Source organism: Bufo gargarizans, chromosome 1 (genome assembly GCF_014858855.1).
Source record: "Bufo gargarizans isolate SCDJY-AF-19 chromosome 1, ASM1485885v1, whole genome shotgun sequence".
Taxonomy (NCBI): Eukaryota; Metazoa; Chordata; class Amphibia; order Anura; family Bufonidae; genus Bufo; species Bufo gargarizans.
This window is the reverse complement of record NC_058080.1, coordinates 59,835,888-59,855,114: the sequence shown is the minus strand read 5'-3', so window position 1 is coordinate 59,855,114 and position 19,227 is coordinate 59,835,888. Positions and strand designations below refer to the sequence as shown.

At 47.8% G+C, this 19,227-nt stretch overlaps 1 protein-coding gene across 8 annotated transcripts in view; it reads right to left on the bottom strand.

Annotated features, from left to right (window-relative positions):
- Positions 1 to 19,227, bottom strand: part of ADD1 (adducin 1) — a 116,768-nt gene that overhangs the window by 45,381 nt on the left and 52,160 nt on the right. For all 8 annotated transcript variants that reach the window (XM_044295631.1, XM_044295656.1, XM_044295600.1 and 5 more), the window contains exons 2-4: positions 15,540 to 15,753; positions 13,801 to 13,963; positions 8,446 to 8,597 (exon numbers count right to left, since the gene is read on the bottom strand). In XM_044295631.1, coding sequence (XP_044151566.1) covers positions 8,446 to 8,597; positions 13,801 to 13,963; positions 15,540 to 15,734 — 510 coding nt within the window. In that variant the 5' untranslated portion in view covers positions 15,735 to 15,753. The remainder of the gene's footprint in view (positions 1 to 8,445; positions 8,598 to 13,800; positions 13,964 to 15,539; positions 15,754 to 19,227) is intronic.

Sequence of the window (19,227 nt, the reverse complement as noted above, 5' to 3'; positions counted from 1 at the left end):
AAAGTTATTTAGTGTCCGTCAAAGCACATTTTTTGTTCTGGGTTGAAATACAATTCCCAATTTAGCAATTTCATAATTTAGTGGTTTCTGCTATATCAGAGCTATTTGAAATCTATCCCTAAAAGGGTATATAATATTCAAGGTGCACATTGGGTCATTCAGAATAACTTCACACACACGCTTCTGTGCATTTCCAAGTCTAATTCTGTCACTAAATCCATACCGGTCACCCAGCGCCTAAATACTAGGCCTCAAATTTATATCCAGCTAAATCTGTCCCTAGTGCTGTAGCTGGGCGAGTTATTTAGTGTCCGTTCAAGCACATTTCTTGTTCTGGGTTGAAATACAATTCCCAATTTAGCAATTTCATAATTTAGTGGTTTCTGCTATATCAGAGCTATTTGAAATCTATCCCTAAAAGGGTAGATCATATTGAAGGTGCACATAGGGTCATTCAGAATAACTTCACACACACGCTTCTGTGCATTTCCAAGTCTAATTCTGTCACTAAATCCATACCGGTCACCCAGCGCCTAAATACTAGGCCTCAAATTTATATCCCGCTGAATTTGAATACAATACATTGGGCCAAATAATATATTTGTTGTTGTGGTGAACCATAACAATGAGAAAAACATCTAGTAAGGGACGCGGACGTGGACATGGTCGTGGTGGTGTTAGTGGACCCTCTGGTGCTGGGAGAGGACGTGGCCGTTCTGCCACATCCACACGTCCTAGTGTACCAACTACCTCAGGTCCCAGTAGCCGCCAGAATTTACAGCGATATATGGTGGGGCCCAATGCCGTTCTAAGGATGGTAAGGCCTGAGCAGGTACAGGCATTAGTCAATTGGGTGGCCGACAGTGGATCCAGCACGTTCACATTATCTCCCACCCAGTCTTCTGCAGAAAGCGCACAGATGGCGCCTGAAAACCAACCCCATCAGTCTGTCACATCACCCCCATGCATACCAGGGAAACTGTCTCAGCCTCAAGTTATGCAGCAGTCTCTTATGCTGTTTGAAGACTCCGCTGGCAGGGTTTCCCAAGGGCATCCACCTAGCCCTTCCCCAGCGGTGAAAGACATAGAATGCACTGACGCACAACCACTTATGTTTCCTGATGATGAGGACATGGGAATACCACCTCAGCATGTCTCTGATGATGACGAAACACAGGTGCCAACTGCTGCGTCTTTCTGCAGTGTGCAGACTGAACAGGAGGTCAGGGATCAAGACTGGGTGGAAGACGATGCAGGGGACGATGAGGTCCTAGACCCCACATGGAATGAAGGTCGTGCCACTGACTTTCACAGTTCGGAGGAAGAGGCAGTGGTGAGACCGAGCCAACAGCGTAGCAAAAGAGGGAGCAGTGGGCAAAAGCAGAACACCCGCCGCCAAGAGACTCCGCCTGCTACTGACCGCCGCCATCTGGGACCGAGCACCCCAAAGGCAGCTTCAAGGAGTTCCCTGGCATGGCACTTCTTCAAACAATGTGCTGACGACAAGACCCGAGTGGTTTGCACGCTGTGCCATCAGAGCCTGAAGCGAGGCATTAACGTTCTGAACCTGAGCACAACCTGCATGACCAGGCACCTGCATGCAAAGCATGAACTGCAGTGGAGTAAACACCTTAAAACCAAGGAAGTCACTCAGGCTCCCCCTGCTACCTCTTCTGCTGCTGCCGCCTCGGCCTATTCTGCTGCTGCCGCCTCGGCCTCTTCCTCCGCCTCTGGAGGAACGTTGGCACCTGCCGCCCAGCAAACAGGGGATGTACCACCAACACCACCACCACCACCTCCGTCACCAAGCGTCTCAACAATGTCACACGCCAGCGTTCAGCTCTCCATCTCACAAACATTTGATAGAAAGCGTAAATTCCCACCTAGCCACCCTCGATCCCTGGCCCTGAATGCCAGCATTTCTAAACTACTGGCCTATGAAATGCTGTCATTTAGGCTGGTGGACACAGACAGCTTCAAACAGCTCATGTCGCTTGCTGTCCCACAGTATGTTGTTCCCAGCCGGCACTACTTCTCCAAGAGAGCCGTGCCTTCCCTGCACAACCAAGTATCCGATAAAATCAAGTGTGCACTGCGCAACGCCATCTGTGGCAAGGTCCACCTAACCACAGATACGTGGACCAGTAAGCACGGCCAGGGACGCTATATCTCCCTAACTGCACACTGGGTAAATGTAGTGGCAGCTGGGCCCCAGGCGGAGAGCTGTTTGGCGCACGTCCTTCCGCCGCCAAGGATCGCAGGGCAACATTCTTTGCCTCCTGTTGCCACCTCCTCCTTCTCGGCTTCCTCCTCCTCTTCTTCCACCTGCTCATCCAGTCAGCCACACACCTTCACCACCAACTTCAGCACAGCCCGGGGTAAACGTCAGCAGGCCATTCTGAAACTCATATGTTTGGGGGACAGGCCCCACACCGCACAGGAGTTGTGGCGGGGTATAGAACAACAGACCGACGAGTGGTTGCTGCCGGTGAGCCTCAAGCCCGGCCTGGTGGTGTGTGATAATGGGCGAAATCTCGTTGCAGCTCTGGGACTAGCCAATTTGACGCACATCCCTTGCTTGGCGCATGTGCTGAATTTGGTGGTGCAGAAGTTCATTCACAACTACCCCGACATGTCAGAGCTGCTGCATAAAGTGCGGGCCGTCTGTTCGCGCTTCCGGCGTTCACATCCTGCTGCTGCTCGCCTGTCTGCGCTACAGCGTAACTTCGGCCTTCCCGCTCACCGCCTCATATGCGACGTGCCCACCAGGTGGAACTCCACCTTGCACATGCTGGACAGACTGTGCGAGCAGCAGCAGGCCATAGTGGAGTTTCAGCTGCAGCACGCACGGGTCAGTCGCACTACAGAACAGCACCACTTCACCACCAATGACTGGGCCTCCATGCGAGACCTGTGTGCCCTGTTGCGCTGTTTCGAGTGCTCCACCAACATGGCCAGTGGCGATGACACCGTTATCAGCGTTACAATACCACTTCTATGTCTCCTTGAGAAAACACTTAGGGCGATGATGGAAGAGGAGGTGGCCCAGGAGGAGGAGGAGGAGGAGGAAGAGGGGTCATTTTTAGCACTTTCAGGCCAGTCTCTTCGAAGTGACTCAGAGGGAGGTTTTTGGCAACAGCAGAGGCCAGGTACAAATGTGGCCAGCCAGGGCCCACTACTGGAGGACGAGGAGGACGAGGATGAGGAGGAGGTGGAGGAGGATGAGGATGAAGCATGGTCACAGCGGGGTGGCACCCAACGCAGCTCGGGCCCATCACTGGTGCGTGGCTGGGGGGAAAGGCAGGACGATGACGATACGCCTCCCACAGAGGACAGCTTGTCCTTATCCCTGGGCAGCCTGGCACACATGAGCGACTACATGCTGCAGTGCCTGCGCAACGACAGCAGAGTTGCCCACATTTTAACCTGTGCGGACTACTGGGTTGCCACCCTGCTGGATCCACGCTACAAAGACAATGTGCCCACCTTACTTCCTGCACTGGAGCGTGATAGGAAGATGCGCGAGTACAAGCGCACGTTGGTAGACGCGCTACTGAGAGCATTCCCAAATGTCACAGGGGAACAAGTGGAAGCCCAAGGCCAAGGCAGAGGAGGAGCAAGAGGTCGCCAAGGCAGCTGTGTCACGGCCAGCTCCTCTGAGGGCAGGGTTAGCATGGCAGAGATGTGGAAAAGTTTTGTCAACACGCCACAGCTAACTGCACCACCACCTGATACGCAACGTGTTAGCAGGAGGCAACATTTCACTAACATGGTGGAACAGTACGTGTGCACACCCCTCCACGTACTGACTGATGGTTCGGCCCCATTCAACTTCTGGGTCTCTAAATTGTCCACGTGGCCAGAGCTAGCCTTTTATGCCTTGGAGGTGCTGGCCTGCCCGGCAGCCAGCGTTTTGTCTGAACGTGTATTCAGCACGGCAGGGGGCGTCATTACAGACAAACGCAGCCGCCTGTCTACAGCCAATGTGGACAAGCTGACGTTCATAAAAATGAACCAGGCATGGATCCCACAGGACCTGTCCGTCCCTTGTCCAGATTAGACATTAACTACCTCCCCATAACCATATATTATTGGACTCCAGGGCACTTCCTCATTCAATCCTATTTTTATTTTCATTTTACCATTATATTGCGATGCTACCCAAAGTTGAATGAACCTCTCCTCTGCCTGTGTGCTAGGCCTAAATATATGCCAATGGACTGTTGCAGTGGTGGCTGACATGAAGCCTGATTCTCTGCTATGACATGCAGACTAATTCTCTGCTGACATGAAGCCAGATTGTCTGTTACGGGACCTCCCTCCTCTGCCTGGGTGCTGGGCCTAAATTTATGACAATGGACTGTTGCAGTGGTGGCTGACGTGAAGCCTCATTCTCTGCTATGACATGCAGACTGATTCTCTGCTGACATGAAGCCAGATTGTCTGTTACGGGACCTCTCTCCTCTGCCTGGGTGCTAGGCCTAAATATATGCCAATGGACTGTTGCAGTGGTGGCTGACGTGAAGCCTGATTCTCTGCTATGACATGCAGACTGATTCTCTGCTGACATGAAGCCAGATCCTCTGTTACGGGACCTCTCTCCTCTGCCTGTGTGTGTGCTGGGCCTAAATATATGCCAATGGACTGTTGCAGTGGTGGCTGACGTGAAGCCTCATTCTCTGCTATGACATGCAGACTAATTCTCTGCTGACATGAAGACAGATTCTCTGTTACGGGACCTCTCTCCTCTGCCTGTGTGTGTGCTGGGCCTAAATATATGCCAATGGACTGTTGCAGTGGTGGCTGACGTGAAGCCTCATTCTCTGCTATGACATGCAGACTGATTCTCTGCTGACATGAAGCCAGATCGTCTGTTACGGGACCTCTCTGCTCTGCCTGTGTGCTAGGCCTAAATATATGCCAATGGACTGTTGCAGTGGTGGGTGACGTGAAGCCTCATTCTCTGCTATGACATGCAGACTGATTCTCTGCTGTCATGAAGCCAGATTGTCTGTTACGGGACCTCTCTGCTCTGCCTGTGTGCTAGGCCTAAATATATGCCAATGGACTGTTGCAGTGGTGGGTGACGTGAAGCCTCATTCTCTGCTATGACATGCAGACTAATTCTCTGCTGACATGAAGACAGATTCTCTGTTACGGGACCTCCCTCCTCTGCCTGGGTGCTGGGCCTAAATATATGCCAATGGACTGTTGCAGTGGTGGGTGACGTGAAGCCTCATTCTCTGCTATGACATGCAGACTAATTCTCTGCTGACATGAAGCCAGATTGTCTGTTACGGGACCTCCCTCCTCTGCCTGGGTGCTGGGCCTAAATATATGCCAATGGACTGTTGCAGTGGTGGGTGACGTGAAGCCTGATTCTCTGCTATGACATGCAGACTAATTCTCTGCTGACATGAAGACAGATTCTCTGTTACGGGACCTCCCTCCTCTGCCTGGGTGCTGGGCCTAAATATATGCCAATGGACTGTTGCAGTGGTGGGTGACGTGAAGCCTGATTCTCTGCTATGACATGCAGACTAATTCTCTGCTGACATGAAGACAGATTCTCTGTTACGGGACCTCTCTCCTCTGCCTGTGTGTGTGCTGGGCCTAAATATATGCCAATGGACTGTTGCAGTGGTGGCTGACGTGAAGCCTCATTCTCTGCTATGACATGCAGACTAATTCTCTGCTGACATGAAGACAGATTCTCTGTTACGGGACCTCCCTCCTCTGCCTGGGTGCTGGGCCTAAATATATGCCAATGGACTGTTGCAGTGGTGGCTGACGTGAAGCCTCATTCTCTGCTATGACATGCAGACTGATTCTCTGCTGACATGAAGCCAGATCGTCTGTTACGGGACCTCTCTGCTCTGCCTGTGTGCTAGGCCTAAATATATGCCAATGGACTGTTGCAGTGGTGGGTGACGTGAAGCCTCATTCTCTGCTATGACATGCAGACTGATTCTCTGCTGTCATGAAGCCAGATTGTCTGTTACGGGACCTCTCTGCTCTGCCTGTGTGCTAGGCCTAAATATATGCCAATGGACTGTTGCAGTGGTGGGTGACGTGAAGCCTCATTCTCTGCTATGACATGCAGACTGATTCTCTGCTGACATGAAGCCAGATTGTCTGTTACGGGACCTCTCTCCTCTGCCTGGGTGCTGGGCCTAAATTTATGACAATGGACTGTTGCAGTGGTGGCTGACGTGAAGCCTGATTCTCTGCTATGACATGCAGACTGATTCTCTGCTGACATGAAGCCAGATCCTCTGTTACGGGACCTCTCTCCTCTGCCTGTGTGTGCTGGGCCTAAATATATGCCAATGGACTGTTGCAGTGGTGGCTGACGTGAAGCCTCATTCTCTGCTATGACATGCAGACTGATTCTCTGCTGACATGAAGCCAGATTCTCTGTTACGGGACCTCTCTCCTCTGCCTGTGTGTGTGCTGGGCCTAAATATATGCCAATGGACTGTTGCAGTGGTGGCTGACGTGAAGCCTCATTCTCTGCTATGACATGCAGACTAATTCTCTGCTGACATGAAGACAGATTCTCTGTTACGGGACCTCCCTCCTCTGCCTGGGTGCTGGGCCTAAATATATGCCAATGGACTGTTGCAGTGGTGGCTGACGTGAAGCCTCATTCTCTGCTATGACATGCAGACTAATTCTCTGCTGACATGAAGACAGATTCTCTGTTACGGGACCTCTCTCCTCTGCCTGGGTGCCGGGGCCTAAATATCTGAGAATGGACTGTTCCAGTGGTGGGTGACGGGAAGCCAGATTCTCTGCTATGGAACCTCTCTCCAATTGATTTTGGTTAATTTTTATTTATTTAATTTTTAATTTAATTCATTTCCCTATCCACATTTGTTTGCAGGGGATTTACCTACATGTTGCTGCCTTTTGCAGCCCTCTAGCTCTTTCCTGGGCTGTTTTACAGCCTTTTTAGTGCCGAAAAGTTCGGGTCCCCATTGACTTCAATGGGGTTCGGGTTCGGGACGAAGTTCGGATCGGGTTCGGATCCCGAACCCGAACATTTCCGGGATGTTCGGCCGAACTTCTCGAACCCGAACATCCAGGTGTTCGCTCAACTCTATAATAGGGTTATTGTATGATCTTCACTAGGGGGATATCCCCTTTATAAAGCGCTGAGTTTTAAATAGCACATGGACACCACAGATCTGGAGCCCATACCTGGGGCCTACTTCCTAACTTCAGGAACTCACATTGGAGGGGACATGAAACTGGGGAGTGGAATCCCTGCATCACCACCGGTTTGTCTCCTGTAGTACCAAAGTATTCCCTGAAGAACCAGCGGTAATACTGGGGAAACGCAGCGTTGGGATTTGGGACTATTGTATTAACAGTTCCTTTATTTGGAGCCGATTTATCTACAAGTATATTGGACTCATCTTCCTTATGATTATTTTTTGGGGATAAAATCTAATCTCAAGGGCAAGGATCTTAAAGGGTTTAGCCACCGAGAGGTTGGAGTCGCCCCTTCGGGGCAGGTGCTCTGCCTGTAGGCAGGGTGAGATCCAGGGATAAAATAGGGATAGACAGGTTATTCTCGAAAAACCTGGATCTGGAGAGGTGACTGGAATAATATCACATATTGGAAGAATCACAAGTATGAAAGACATCTATGACAGCACTCCCTTATCGTATCCTGTATCTACTAACCGTGAGTAAGAAGAACACTTTACGTCCCACCTCTAAATATACGGTAAATGGTGTATTTTATGATCGCATACAATTGAATATTGCATCATTTAAGGGGTTGTTCATAAATTTTAAAAGTAACTAATAAAAAAGGTATATATATTTTATGTAGGGAGGTTAATATAGGAGTTTTTCAGTTTTTTCACTCTAAGAATACTTAATGTGTTTTGTTCATCACAGAATTCAACAAAAATACTACTGGAATCCATAATGGAAATCTGAAAGACTCCATTACAGCCAACTGGAATTGTCAGGCATACAGTATACTGGATCCAGCAATTCTGTTTTTCTGCTCTGGAACAGAACATCGGAAATTCGCCAGCTAGTGTTAGCGAGCTAATACCATGCATACACAGCATAGGGAAGAAAAGTCATCACGACCCTTGTGTGACTGCAGAATGAACTGGACAGACCATTTACAAAGAGCTGAATGTCTTCATTTCATTTGACTCTCTTCGGATTGCAACAAGGACTTTGCTTTACAGCATTAAAAGAGATGTTGGCAGCCCTCCATGTTATATAACGCGGGCGTTTCTGGATCTATTACTATCAATTTATTCAGTTATTGAAAGCCGAAGTATATGGGTGCGGCAAGGTCAAAGAAAAGGAGTATAAACTCTTGTGACATTTTATAGCAGAAATTATTAGAAGTCTCCATAACTTGCTTGAAAGGAGACAGTCAGTATCCACGCGCACTAATATTCGGATACTTACAGTAATGTGATTGTAGATCAGTTGAGACCACCCAAACAAATCGGCCAATCGATAAAACGCTGCCAGCTTACATCGAAGCAATTTCTCGCCCTTTTCGTAGGCAATGGAATCGGATCCCCTAAGATCGTTCACAGGAGTTACCATTCCTAAGCCTGTAAATAAAGTACATGGGGGTGAAACGCTGGACTGTATGTAAAGCATCCAAGTAATACCATAGAAAACAGAAGTCTGTGACTGCAACAGCTTTCATGTCTATAACCTTGTCTCGTAATGTTTCCTTCTACAAAATGGACAGAACTGCATAATTTATAGCCTCAGCTTCTAATAACCCACAGATATGGATTTTATGACCTTGCTCTAGCTACGTCTGTCAATACTGCAAAATGAAAAATGTCTTATGCAGGAAATGGAACTGAAAAGTCTGGGGAAAAAATAAAAAAAAATAAACTGACCCTGGTCTAATTGCTACTCGTTAAAAGCCTGTTGGAGCCACGATTAGTATATATACGAGGCAAATTCAGAGCAAAAATACCATACAACTAAATGTATGACAGCATGGGCAAAGTGTACCAATACTTCAAATAATAAAGACCACCCAGTAGTCAATGATGTCCATGCAGTCACTAACATGGTACAGCAGTGCAGTTTCTTTTATAATTTAGGATGGGAGCAAAATCAGTTTTGTGTTGCAAGCAGATTTCACCCCACTGCATTACAAACGGTGAAATCTGAAAGCACACAATATTTCCACAACAGAATAAGCATGCTGTGGATTTTCCAATCCGCATCATGCTCTGAATTGTGCCTGAAATTCTAAAAAACCCCATCAATTTACCTTGCAATCCACACTGCAAATCCACGTTGTCTGGACACAGACAAATCAAGTTCACAATACATTAAACATGGCATGCAAAAAGCTTGGAAGGCAAGTAAAAGTGTATTTCAAATATAAGGACTCTTTCTCATCGGTATCATTGGGGGACACAGGCTTGACCATGGGTATAGCTGCTGCCACTAGGAGGCGACACTAAGCACAAGGTGTGAGCTCCTCCCTCCAGCTATACCCTTCCTACAGGGACTAAGCTAAAAACAAACAGTTTTAGCTTTGCTGATTTTTTTTTTTAATTTTTTCCTTTCTTTCTTTCTTTTAGCTCCGCTGCCTGGGTTCACAACCAGGAGAGGAGTCCAGGAGGCCCCTAAGCCCGCTGCTCATTCCCGGCTGTGTGTCCCTTCTCCCTCTTCAGGGATGGGATGGAGCGGGCCTGCCGCATCCACACGTGATCGCCAGGCCGACATTCATTCAAGGGGAGGGGCAGGTCCTGCTTAAGAAGGACCTCTGCAAGACTCCGATACTCATCCTCTCCATAAGGCGCTCTGGACAAGTTACATTGAGGGACACAGGCTGGGTAAGCTAGTCTTCCCTTCCTACAGGGTCTAGCCTACTCACCTCATCCTCCTACCTACTTGTCACTACAGGGTAATCACCATGTCTGAGCCCAGACCCAAGAACAAGCAGCGACTTCTGTGCGCCATTTTGCCTGCGCTTCTTGTCGCTCTAAATTCCCATGCTGTCAGTTAGATCTTCTCTGCTCTTCGTGCTCTGCCCCACCACCAAGTGGCTCTGACCCTGACCCAGTCGCCCCTCTTGCCCAGCCCATGGAAGGTCCAGAGTGGGCACGTTCCATGTCAAAGATGGTACAGGACGTCTCCCATACCAACAAAGCCATCGTGGAAATTCTGGGGCGTTTGTCCACTAGCAGTCCTCTGATCAGTCTGACTCTGTGGATCCCGTGGCTAATGATCATCCTGGTCGCCCTGCAAAACGGGCCAGACCACCCTCCTCCAGAAGGGTGTCTGCATCCCCAGTTTCTTCTCTCACCACCGCCCCCCAGAGCCTCGCTCGGACGTGTCCTCCCTGGAAGAGGCTTGTTCCGAGGAAAAATTTTCAGATGCTGACTTTGGTCCTCAGGAGAGACAGTCTTTCAAACTGTACTCTATGGTAGACAATCTCATTTCAGCGGTTAGAGAGACCTTACAGGTTGAGAACCCTGCACCCTCATCGGCTGGCTCGAGTTTGTCCATTAGGCGTTCCCGTCGCTCGCCAAAATGTTTTCCCAACCACCAGGATTTTGAATCCTCTCTTTTCAAGGAGTGAAATTTCCCCCGACAGACGTTTTACTTTGCCTAAACGCTTAGACATCTTATACCCCTTTCCGGAAGATTTGACAAAGTGGTCGTCCTCTCCTATTGTCTACCCTCCCGTATCCCGCTTGGTAAAACATACTACCTTGCCTATGGTGGACGGTGCTTCCTTTTCCGAAGTCATCCTTTAAAGCAGTGGGCACAGCACTGCGTCCAGTTTTTGCCTCTACATGGGTAAGCAAAGCTATGGGCGAATGGGCAAACTACGCCAGGGCTTCTCCTCTGGGGACCACTCGGAGGTGCTTTCTGATATTGCCCTGCAGCTCTCCCAGGCCAGTTCTTATGGTTTGTGAAGCCTCTCTATACGCGGCCAGACTTATGGCCCGCTTGTCAGCTCTTTTGGTGGCTATTCACCGTACCCTTTGGCTCTCCTGCTGGGCAGTAGATAATGCCTCAAAACGAGCCTCGACAGCCCTCCCCTTTGCCGGTGGTAGATTTTTTGGCAAACGCCTGGATGAGATCATCTTTGACGCTACAGGTGTTAAGCGCACTCATTTACCACAGAACAGGGCACGTGGACGCACGAGGAACGCTCCCTTCCCATCAACATTCTGGAATTGAGGGAGATTCGTCTCTCTCTGCTTCACTGGACCGAACACCTCCGGGAACGTCCGGTTCGGGTTCAGTTCGACAATTCCACGGCAGTGGCCTACCTCAACCACCAGGGCAGCACCCGGAGTCCAGCAGCCATAGCAGAAACAGAGCTGATTCTCAGCTGGGCAGAGAACTATGTCCCGTCGCTGTCGGCAGTTCACATCCCCGGCGTCGACAATTGAATCGCCAACTTACTCAGCCGGTAGCGTCTCGTTCCCGGCTAATGGGCTCTTCACTCTCAGGTTTTTCTAGCAATCTGCAAGCTGTGGGGTCAGCCGGACGTGGATCTCATGGCCTCTCGCTTTAACCACAAAGTAGAGAGCTTCATTGCGCGGTCTAAGGATCCCCTGGCGTACGACGCCCTTGTGATTCCATGGAGTTAGTTCGCGTTTTCTTACGTGTTCCCTCCTCTTCCTCTTATTCCGCGTCTTCTCTGGAAAATCAGGTCCGAAGGTCTGCCAGTCATTCTCGTGGCCCCGGATTGGCCACGCATCCATAGTCTCCCTCCTCATCGACGAACCCTGGCGTCTTCCCCCCCTCGGGAGGACTTCTTGTCACAGGGACCGATCTTCCACCTGAATTTAGGGTTTCTATATTAAATGGCATAGCTGTAGAAGCCGCCATACTAAGGGCTTGAGGTTTCTCGGATGCTGCTGTCCAGACCATGATTCGCGCCAGGAAACAGTCGTCCTCCCGGATCTATAACCGGACCTGGAAGTCCTACTTTAGTTGGTGCGAATGCCACCAGCTGTCCCCATTAGTTTCTCGCTGCCGCGACTCTTGTCCTTCCTGCAGTCGGCATGGTCTTGGGGCTGGCTCTCTGTTCCCTCAAAGGGCTAGTTTCAGCTCTTTCCATTCTATTTCAGATGAACTTTGCGTCGCTTTCTGCGGTTCGGACCTTTGTGCACCTCCCTCCGTTGAATCCTTGGGACCTTAATCTGGTGCTCAGTGCTCTTTGTTTGAGCCTTTGCAGCAGGTGTCCCGTCGCTTCCTGTCCTACAAGGTGGCCTTTTCAGTGGCAATCACTTCCATCCGTAGGGTGTCTGAACACGCAGCTCTTTCCTGTCGGTTGCCCTTACTGATCCCTCAATCAGGACAAAGTAGTACTTCGCCTGTTCAGTCCTTCCTTCTGAAGGTCGTGTTGACATTCCATCTCAATGAAGAGATCATTCTACCTTCCTTTTGTCCTGCCCAGTCTCATTCTTGTGAGCAGTCACTTCACACTCTGGATTTGGTACGAGCCATTCGCATCTATCGGTCTCAGACATCATCTTTCCGACAGAGGGATTCGCTGTTTGTCATTCCAGAGGGGCCGAGACGAGGGTTGGCTGCGTCCAAAGCTTCCATTTCGTGATGGGGTCGTTTAGCTATTGTGGAAGTGTACTACGTCAGTGACCGGGCCCCACCCTCCCGGGTTACTGCTTATTCTGCTTGGGCAGTAGGTGCCTCTTGGGCAGTGCATCATGGCCCTTTAGGTATGCAAGGTGGCTACTTGGTCATCTTTGCACACTTTTTCAAAATTTTTACAGAGTACACACCTTTGCGTCTGACGCTTCTCTGATTGACCGGAGGGTTTCTTTGTTATGGCCCACCCTTGGGACTGCTCTGTAACGTCCCATGGTCAAGCCTGTGTCCCCCTAAAGATACGGATGAGAAAACTAGATTTTTGTACTTACCGTAAAATCTGTTTCCTCTTCCGTTCATTGGGGGACACAGCTCCCACCCGCTCTCTCTTTTTACGGGCCTCTTATGGCCTATGTGGTTCGGGGTTCAGTTTTTTCTCGCTTCTCCTACTGCTTTTGCACTAACTTGCTTAGCGTCCGCCTCCTAGTGGCAGCAGCTATACTATGGTTAAGCCAGTGTTCCCCCAATGAACGGAAGAGAAACAGATTTTACGGTAAGAACATAAATCTAGTTTTTACATGTCATTGAATCGCGGACATCTGCTGTCTCCACTGACCGATCACATATCCATTGTCTTTAATGTGTATTTTCACACATCAGTGCTTTTCCACGGACCGTGGTGACCTCATGGAGGCATGTCCTATTTTTGTCCAAGATTAAAAGGCTTATTCGGGTATAGATAATGCAACCTATCCTCAACCTAGCTGTAACTAGGCCAAGTGACCAATGTACAGTGACATCACATGGCCTAGGAGGATGCTGCGGCGCTCCTGGGGGTCCGGCCCCCGCTGATCTCATATTAATGACCTATCCAGAGGATAGGTCATCAGTAGTAGTTCCCAGATAAACCACGCACATTAAATTCTACGAGTCTGTGAAAAATCATGGCACAACATAGATGCCATCTGTTTGGTCTGTGGTTTTCACAGATCGGTTCTAGGATATGCTCTGGAACTTCATTTTCAGCATAGCAGTGTATGTGGAATACGGATGATAACAGGACAAAATACGGACCCACGACTAAACACTGGTGTGTGAAAGGGGCTAATTGCTGTATTGCAAAAACCCAAAATGTGTGCTGTTCTTTTGCACAGGCGGTTTTATATACATATATTTGTCAATCACTTTATCAGGCACACTGTAATGCATACATACTTAAGTTTAATGATGCCATTCCGCCTTGAGGAGCTGGTGGGTAAACACTTGGGACAGTTGTGGTCATGAAGTCTGCTATCTGTTGCAGTGCCAACAAGCCAGTCGGGTTTTTTCCTTTTTTGAGTTGGTCTTGGATCATTGTTTCCAGTTCATCACAAAATGCCTGAAAAACAATAAAAAAAAATTAAGTCAGTGAAAATAATAATATTAATAAAACTGAAAGAGTGAGAAAAACCTATTATCTTCGTGTGAGGAGAGAGAAAGCAGTGAGCTTCCCTGCAATTTCACTAATAAAAAGACATATGGTCATTACTGTAAATAGCCTGCGCAAATCAGGGATCTGGAATCCCTTTTTCACAAATATACAGGCCACAACTACAATACTAGGTTCTAGGTTAGCAATAAACGGCAGCAATAGTTCTCTTTTGCCAGCTGGGAGCGCTGCTTCCTGTTCAATATGTGGCGGCGTAATTAGAAGTACTTGCTCCATTCAAGTGAATGTCATTACACTGCGCCGCCGAAACTGCCGAGACAAAAGGGTAGTCTAATGAAAAAGCAGTGCTGGCATGGAGCACCTCTTCCTCTTCAAACAGCTGATCAGCAGGGGTATTGTATGTCAGACTCCCGCTGGTCAGATATTGGTGACCTATCCTGACGATGGGTCATCAATATGAATGACAGGACACCCCCTATACTTATAGGGGAAATAGAGCCCCCAGACAGGTTCTACAGGATTGTATAGCCTCACTGCAGAGCTGATCTGGGTATACTAAGGCCCAGCAGCTTGTGCAGACTCTGTCCAGAGTCATCAGAAATAGTCAGTAGGTTATCAGGAAAGGGTCGATAAAAAAAGGCTAAGATTATAAACCAGCGACAGAATACACCAAATGTATCAGGCAGACAGAATTTTGGGGGTCATTTATTAAGACCGGTGTCTAAAACGGCATCCAAAAAACCCCTGTGATGGATCTGCCGAAGTTATGTAGTGGCGCAAGCTGGTGTAGAGTTAGAATATTTTCTATGCCTAAAACAGGAGTAGAAAATGATAAATTAGATGGGCTGACGGCATGCCTTCCCCCCCCTTTTTTTAGGCCTGACGCGAACGGGGAAAAGCCACTGATTGCAAAGGATATACGCCAGAAAACTGGCGTATATCAGTTAGTTAACTACCCCCCTTTAGCTTTCACACGCAATGCTGTACAAATCTACAATACGAATTCCAGTAATTCAGGTTCTCACGCCGCAGGAGCCTGCACAGTGTGGTTCTCTTTCCTTTTAAACATTCTTGTCATTTGAAAACCAGTAAAACTTGGTGCATATTCCATCGAGTACACAGAAAGCAGAGCTCACCCCCTGCTTTAGAGACCTGTTTTCTGTCGAGATCGGTTTGGCCTTTATGCATCAACATTTAACGAGAGCAACTTAATGTTAAAAGTCACACTACAGACGGGGCCTGCAGGAGATCAATCACCTTAATTAAAATGCCTTGGATTCCAGATTTATTTTCCAGCCATAAACAGTGTCCAGTCTACATCCCGGATTTGTAATCTTAAGGTCAATTAAATTCACCCTTTCGTCTATGAAATAATGAGATTCAGTGGTGGAGGGCGCAGCTTACGGCGGGGGTTATTCTGATATTCAGCAGTTCCATAAGAGCAACATACAATGTAATAACCAAAGTTATAATAAACCTCCTCAGTACCTCAGTCTGTTCAAACCTCCCAACAGGTGCTACTCACCGGACTCTGAAGGATCATGGAGACTCTCTTTTTCTGCTCCATCATGTTGAAGTCCTGGCGAAGGTCAGGTGCCATGTTCCGCTCTCTTAAGTATTCTGGGTTGTTCTCGTCCACGCGGTCAAAATATTTCTCTTTATGGGGAGCGTTTGTTGGGGGTGGTGAAGTCACCACCCCAGCGTTTGAGTCACCGTTCATAGTACAACCTTATTTTGCTCTGGTGAAAGACACAGAAGAAATACAATTTTATTACTGGTTCAAAACCCTGAAAATGCTTCATACGATTTCATGACTTGCATAAGATCACGTTTTGGGTATGATTAAAGTGGTACTCCGATTTTTACAAGTTATCCCTTATCCAATCATGAGAATGGGGGCTCCATACCCCCCTGAAAAGAACAGAACAGGCAGTTGCGCGCAGCCGCTCCATTCATTTCTATGGGAGTCCTACAAATAGCCGAGTGCAGCGCTCACCTATCTCCAGAACTCCCACAGAAATTAATGGGGTGGCCATGCACATGACTGCATGTACTGTATTTTGTGGTTCGCAAAATACGTATTACGTCCTTGTCACGTCAGGTTTTTTTTGCGGACCTAACGCCTATTCTTGTCCGCAAAACAGTTTGTTTTGTCGGGCGGCGGAAAAGACATATGGAAGCGGACAGCACACAGTGTACTGGCAGCATTTTTTGCAGCCCTGTTGAAAGAAATGGGTCTGAAAAAAAAAATATATGGATCAGATGGGTACCAAAGTCATGTGAATACATTTTTTTTTTTGGCATCATGTGGATGAGATTTCTTATCACGCAAATCTGTAGGGTATATGTCCTATTATTTCCCTCTATCTATGGAGCAGAGATCGCCAACCTCTACCAATCCCATAGTCTTTCTAGGAAGAGACAGCAAGCATGCTCCAACTCCACTCAAAACTCTCTCGTTTTGGCAATTAAAGGGACTGTCCCAGATGGGACCATAGAACATACCCTAAAATGTCCAATAGGCGAGGGTCCCCACTACTATCTAGAAAACAGGGGCACATTGGGCCTGGACAGGAATGGCGTGGCAACCAAAAATAGCTGAGCAGGCGCTATTCAAGCTCTCCATTCATGGCAGGGCCCTGTTTTGGAGAGAGGTAGTGCCGCACCTATCGAACATTTATGGCTTATCCTGTGCATCTGCCATAGATGTCCCAGATGGGAATAACCCTTTAAGTTAAAGATCTGGCCATCTATAGCTTGTGGCCTCAAATTCTGTCAAAGGTTCAATGGGATGGGCAGCCATATTGGTTGTTATTTTGATTAAAGCAGAGACAGCAGAGCCTCTAGGTGTAATGACAACGCCCCCGTTGCTCCTAGAGGCTCATTTGCATATAATAAAACATGATTTTTCTCATCAATGCCGGAACATATGAACATGGGACCAACACAGATGTAGCCAGTGTCCTAGGTACAAAACTGCTGACAGATGCCCTTTAATACATGAATGCAGAGTAAAGCACAGAGGCCACGGTACCTTGAAGGGATGATTGTACTCAATTACAATGGAATTTTATTAAATATAAATTGATGCAATTAAAGGGTTTTCTCATGCAGAAAACACGCTGTAGTGAAATTATCAGGAAAATTGCATGACAGACAAAAAAAAAATAGGTCAAATTAAACCTGAAGCTGAACCCCCAACTCTCATAACTAAACAGCGTATAGGAAAAATAGCAAGCAATCCGCTAATTATGGAGGGCTCCCAACCCCCAGATGCCTTTATATACTACAGCCATAGAGTTTGCAAGGGGCTATAAAGTTCTCAACGCTCACACTTCAGACCATACACAGAAAGATGCATGAATACGGCCACGCACATTTCTAGTTGACACTGACCATACATCTAGTGAAGGACGCAGGTTTACTCCTTGAAAGAACATTACAGAAATATCTTTCATCCAGCTATCAGATGAACGCTTCCAACATGGCCGCTTCTCCTCACAGTCGGCTATATGGATTGTACCTTGTTAAACTTCACCCAACTAAGGATCCTTAGGGCTTGTGCACACGATGGTGATCGGCCGAGATAGCCTGACCCGACTGTATCTGATCGTGAAGTCGTGTGCATGAGCCCTTATGGGTGAAATTAGCCATTTTCATGAGATGTAAGGTCACCCAACGTTTAACCTGTCACGGCAAGAAGAAGTCAATAACCTACGAAGGTCCATTTTGCAAATTTCTTAGATTCTGTGATCCATATTCTTGTAATGCAGGAAAAAAAAAAAAGTGGATCTATGGGGTGTATTTTTCCGTAATTCCTTACCAAATCAGCGTGCTACATGTGGATTCACTGTGTATTTTGCCGTGGTTTTACCCGATACATTGCAAGTTGTGAAAAACCCGCAGCATGAATTCAAATAGGGAAGACTTGAAATCTGCACTGGTGGTTAATTTCCACTGTAAAAATCTATCAGTGAAAATGTTAAAATTTCCACCTGTAAAAATCTATTTTGCGGGCACTGTAATACGCTGCAGATTTTACACAGTGGAAAACCTGCTGCATATCTGCCGGGTGTGGACAGACCCTTTCCAGGGGCAGAGCCAGAACCTACAGCAAAAAAGAGCCATTGCAACTCTGGCAGAATCAAAGTGACCGTGCGACATTGTACGGCTTACTTTCACATTAGCATTTTTGCAAATCCGTCATTGATCTGCAAAAGCGCTTCCGTTACAATAATACAACCGCAGGCATCAGTCATGAACGGATCCGGTTGTATTATGTCTTCTATAGCCATGACGGATCTGTCATGAACACCATTGAAAGTCAATGGGGGACAAATCCGTTTTCTATTGTGTCAGGGGGAACGGATCAGTCCCCATTGACTTACATTGTGTGTCAGGACGGATCCATCTTGCTCCGCACCACATCGCGGGTAGAAAAAGGCTGCGGGCAGCGTTTTGGTGCCCGCCTCCAGAGCTGAATGGATACTGAACAGAGCCAAACTGACGCATTCTGAGCGGATCCTTTTCTATTCCGAATGCATTAGAGCAAAACCGCTCCGTTTTGCACCGCATTTGAGAGCCCTGAACGGATCTCGCAAACGTAAAGCCAGTGTGAAAGTAGACTAATACACGGTGGCCCATTCATGTCAATTGGCGTCGTGTATGACATCACTCCAGCAACTACCGCTGTGCGGGGACTGAGCATCTGTAGCGATAACAGCCATCTATGAGGTAAAGGGCTCATTCTACAAAGGGGTTGTCCAAATGAAACAACCCCTTTAGAGCCATTCGTACACTTGGCGAGGGCTCACTGACACATGGTATGTTCTCCACCTCATCTGGTGCCATCTTCTAATGTCACAATCTCCTTGTGCAACACTGAACATGTCTGATAGAAGAGAATGGCGGCCATCCACATAGGGCCTCCTTCACAGCAGTGTTATGATTTCTGTTGTCCTGCTCCTATAATGAAGTGCTATAGTGTAACGGACACGAACACAGACAGACAGATCCCATTGACTATAACAGGATCTGTTCGGTGTCTGTCTGGGAATGCGCTTTTTTTTTTTTTAGCAGAGAAAAAAAAGTTGTGCACGTTTTTGATGGAATCTGTAAGACTGCATTCATATGACAGTGGGGAGAAAAACAAATTAAAAACGGACACAATGTTTTTCATGGCTATTTCGCATCCTTGTATGCATCTATTTTCT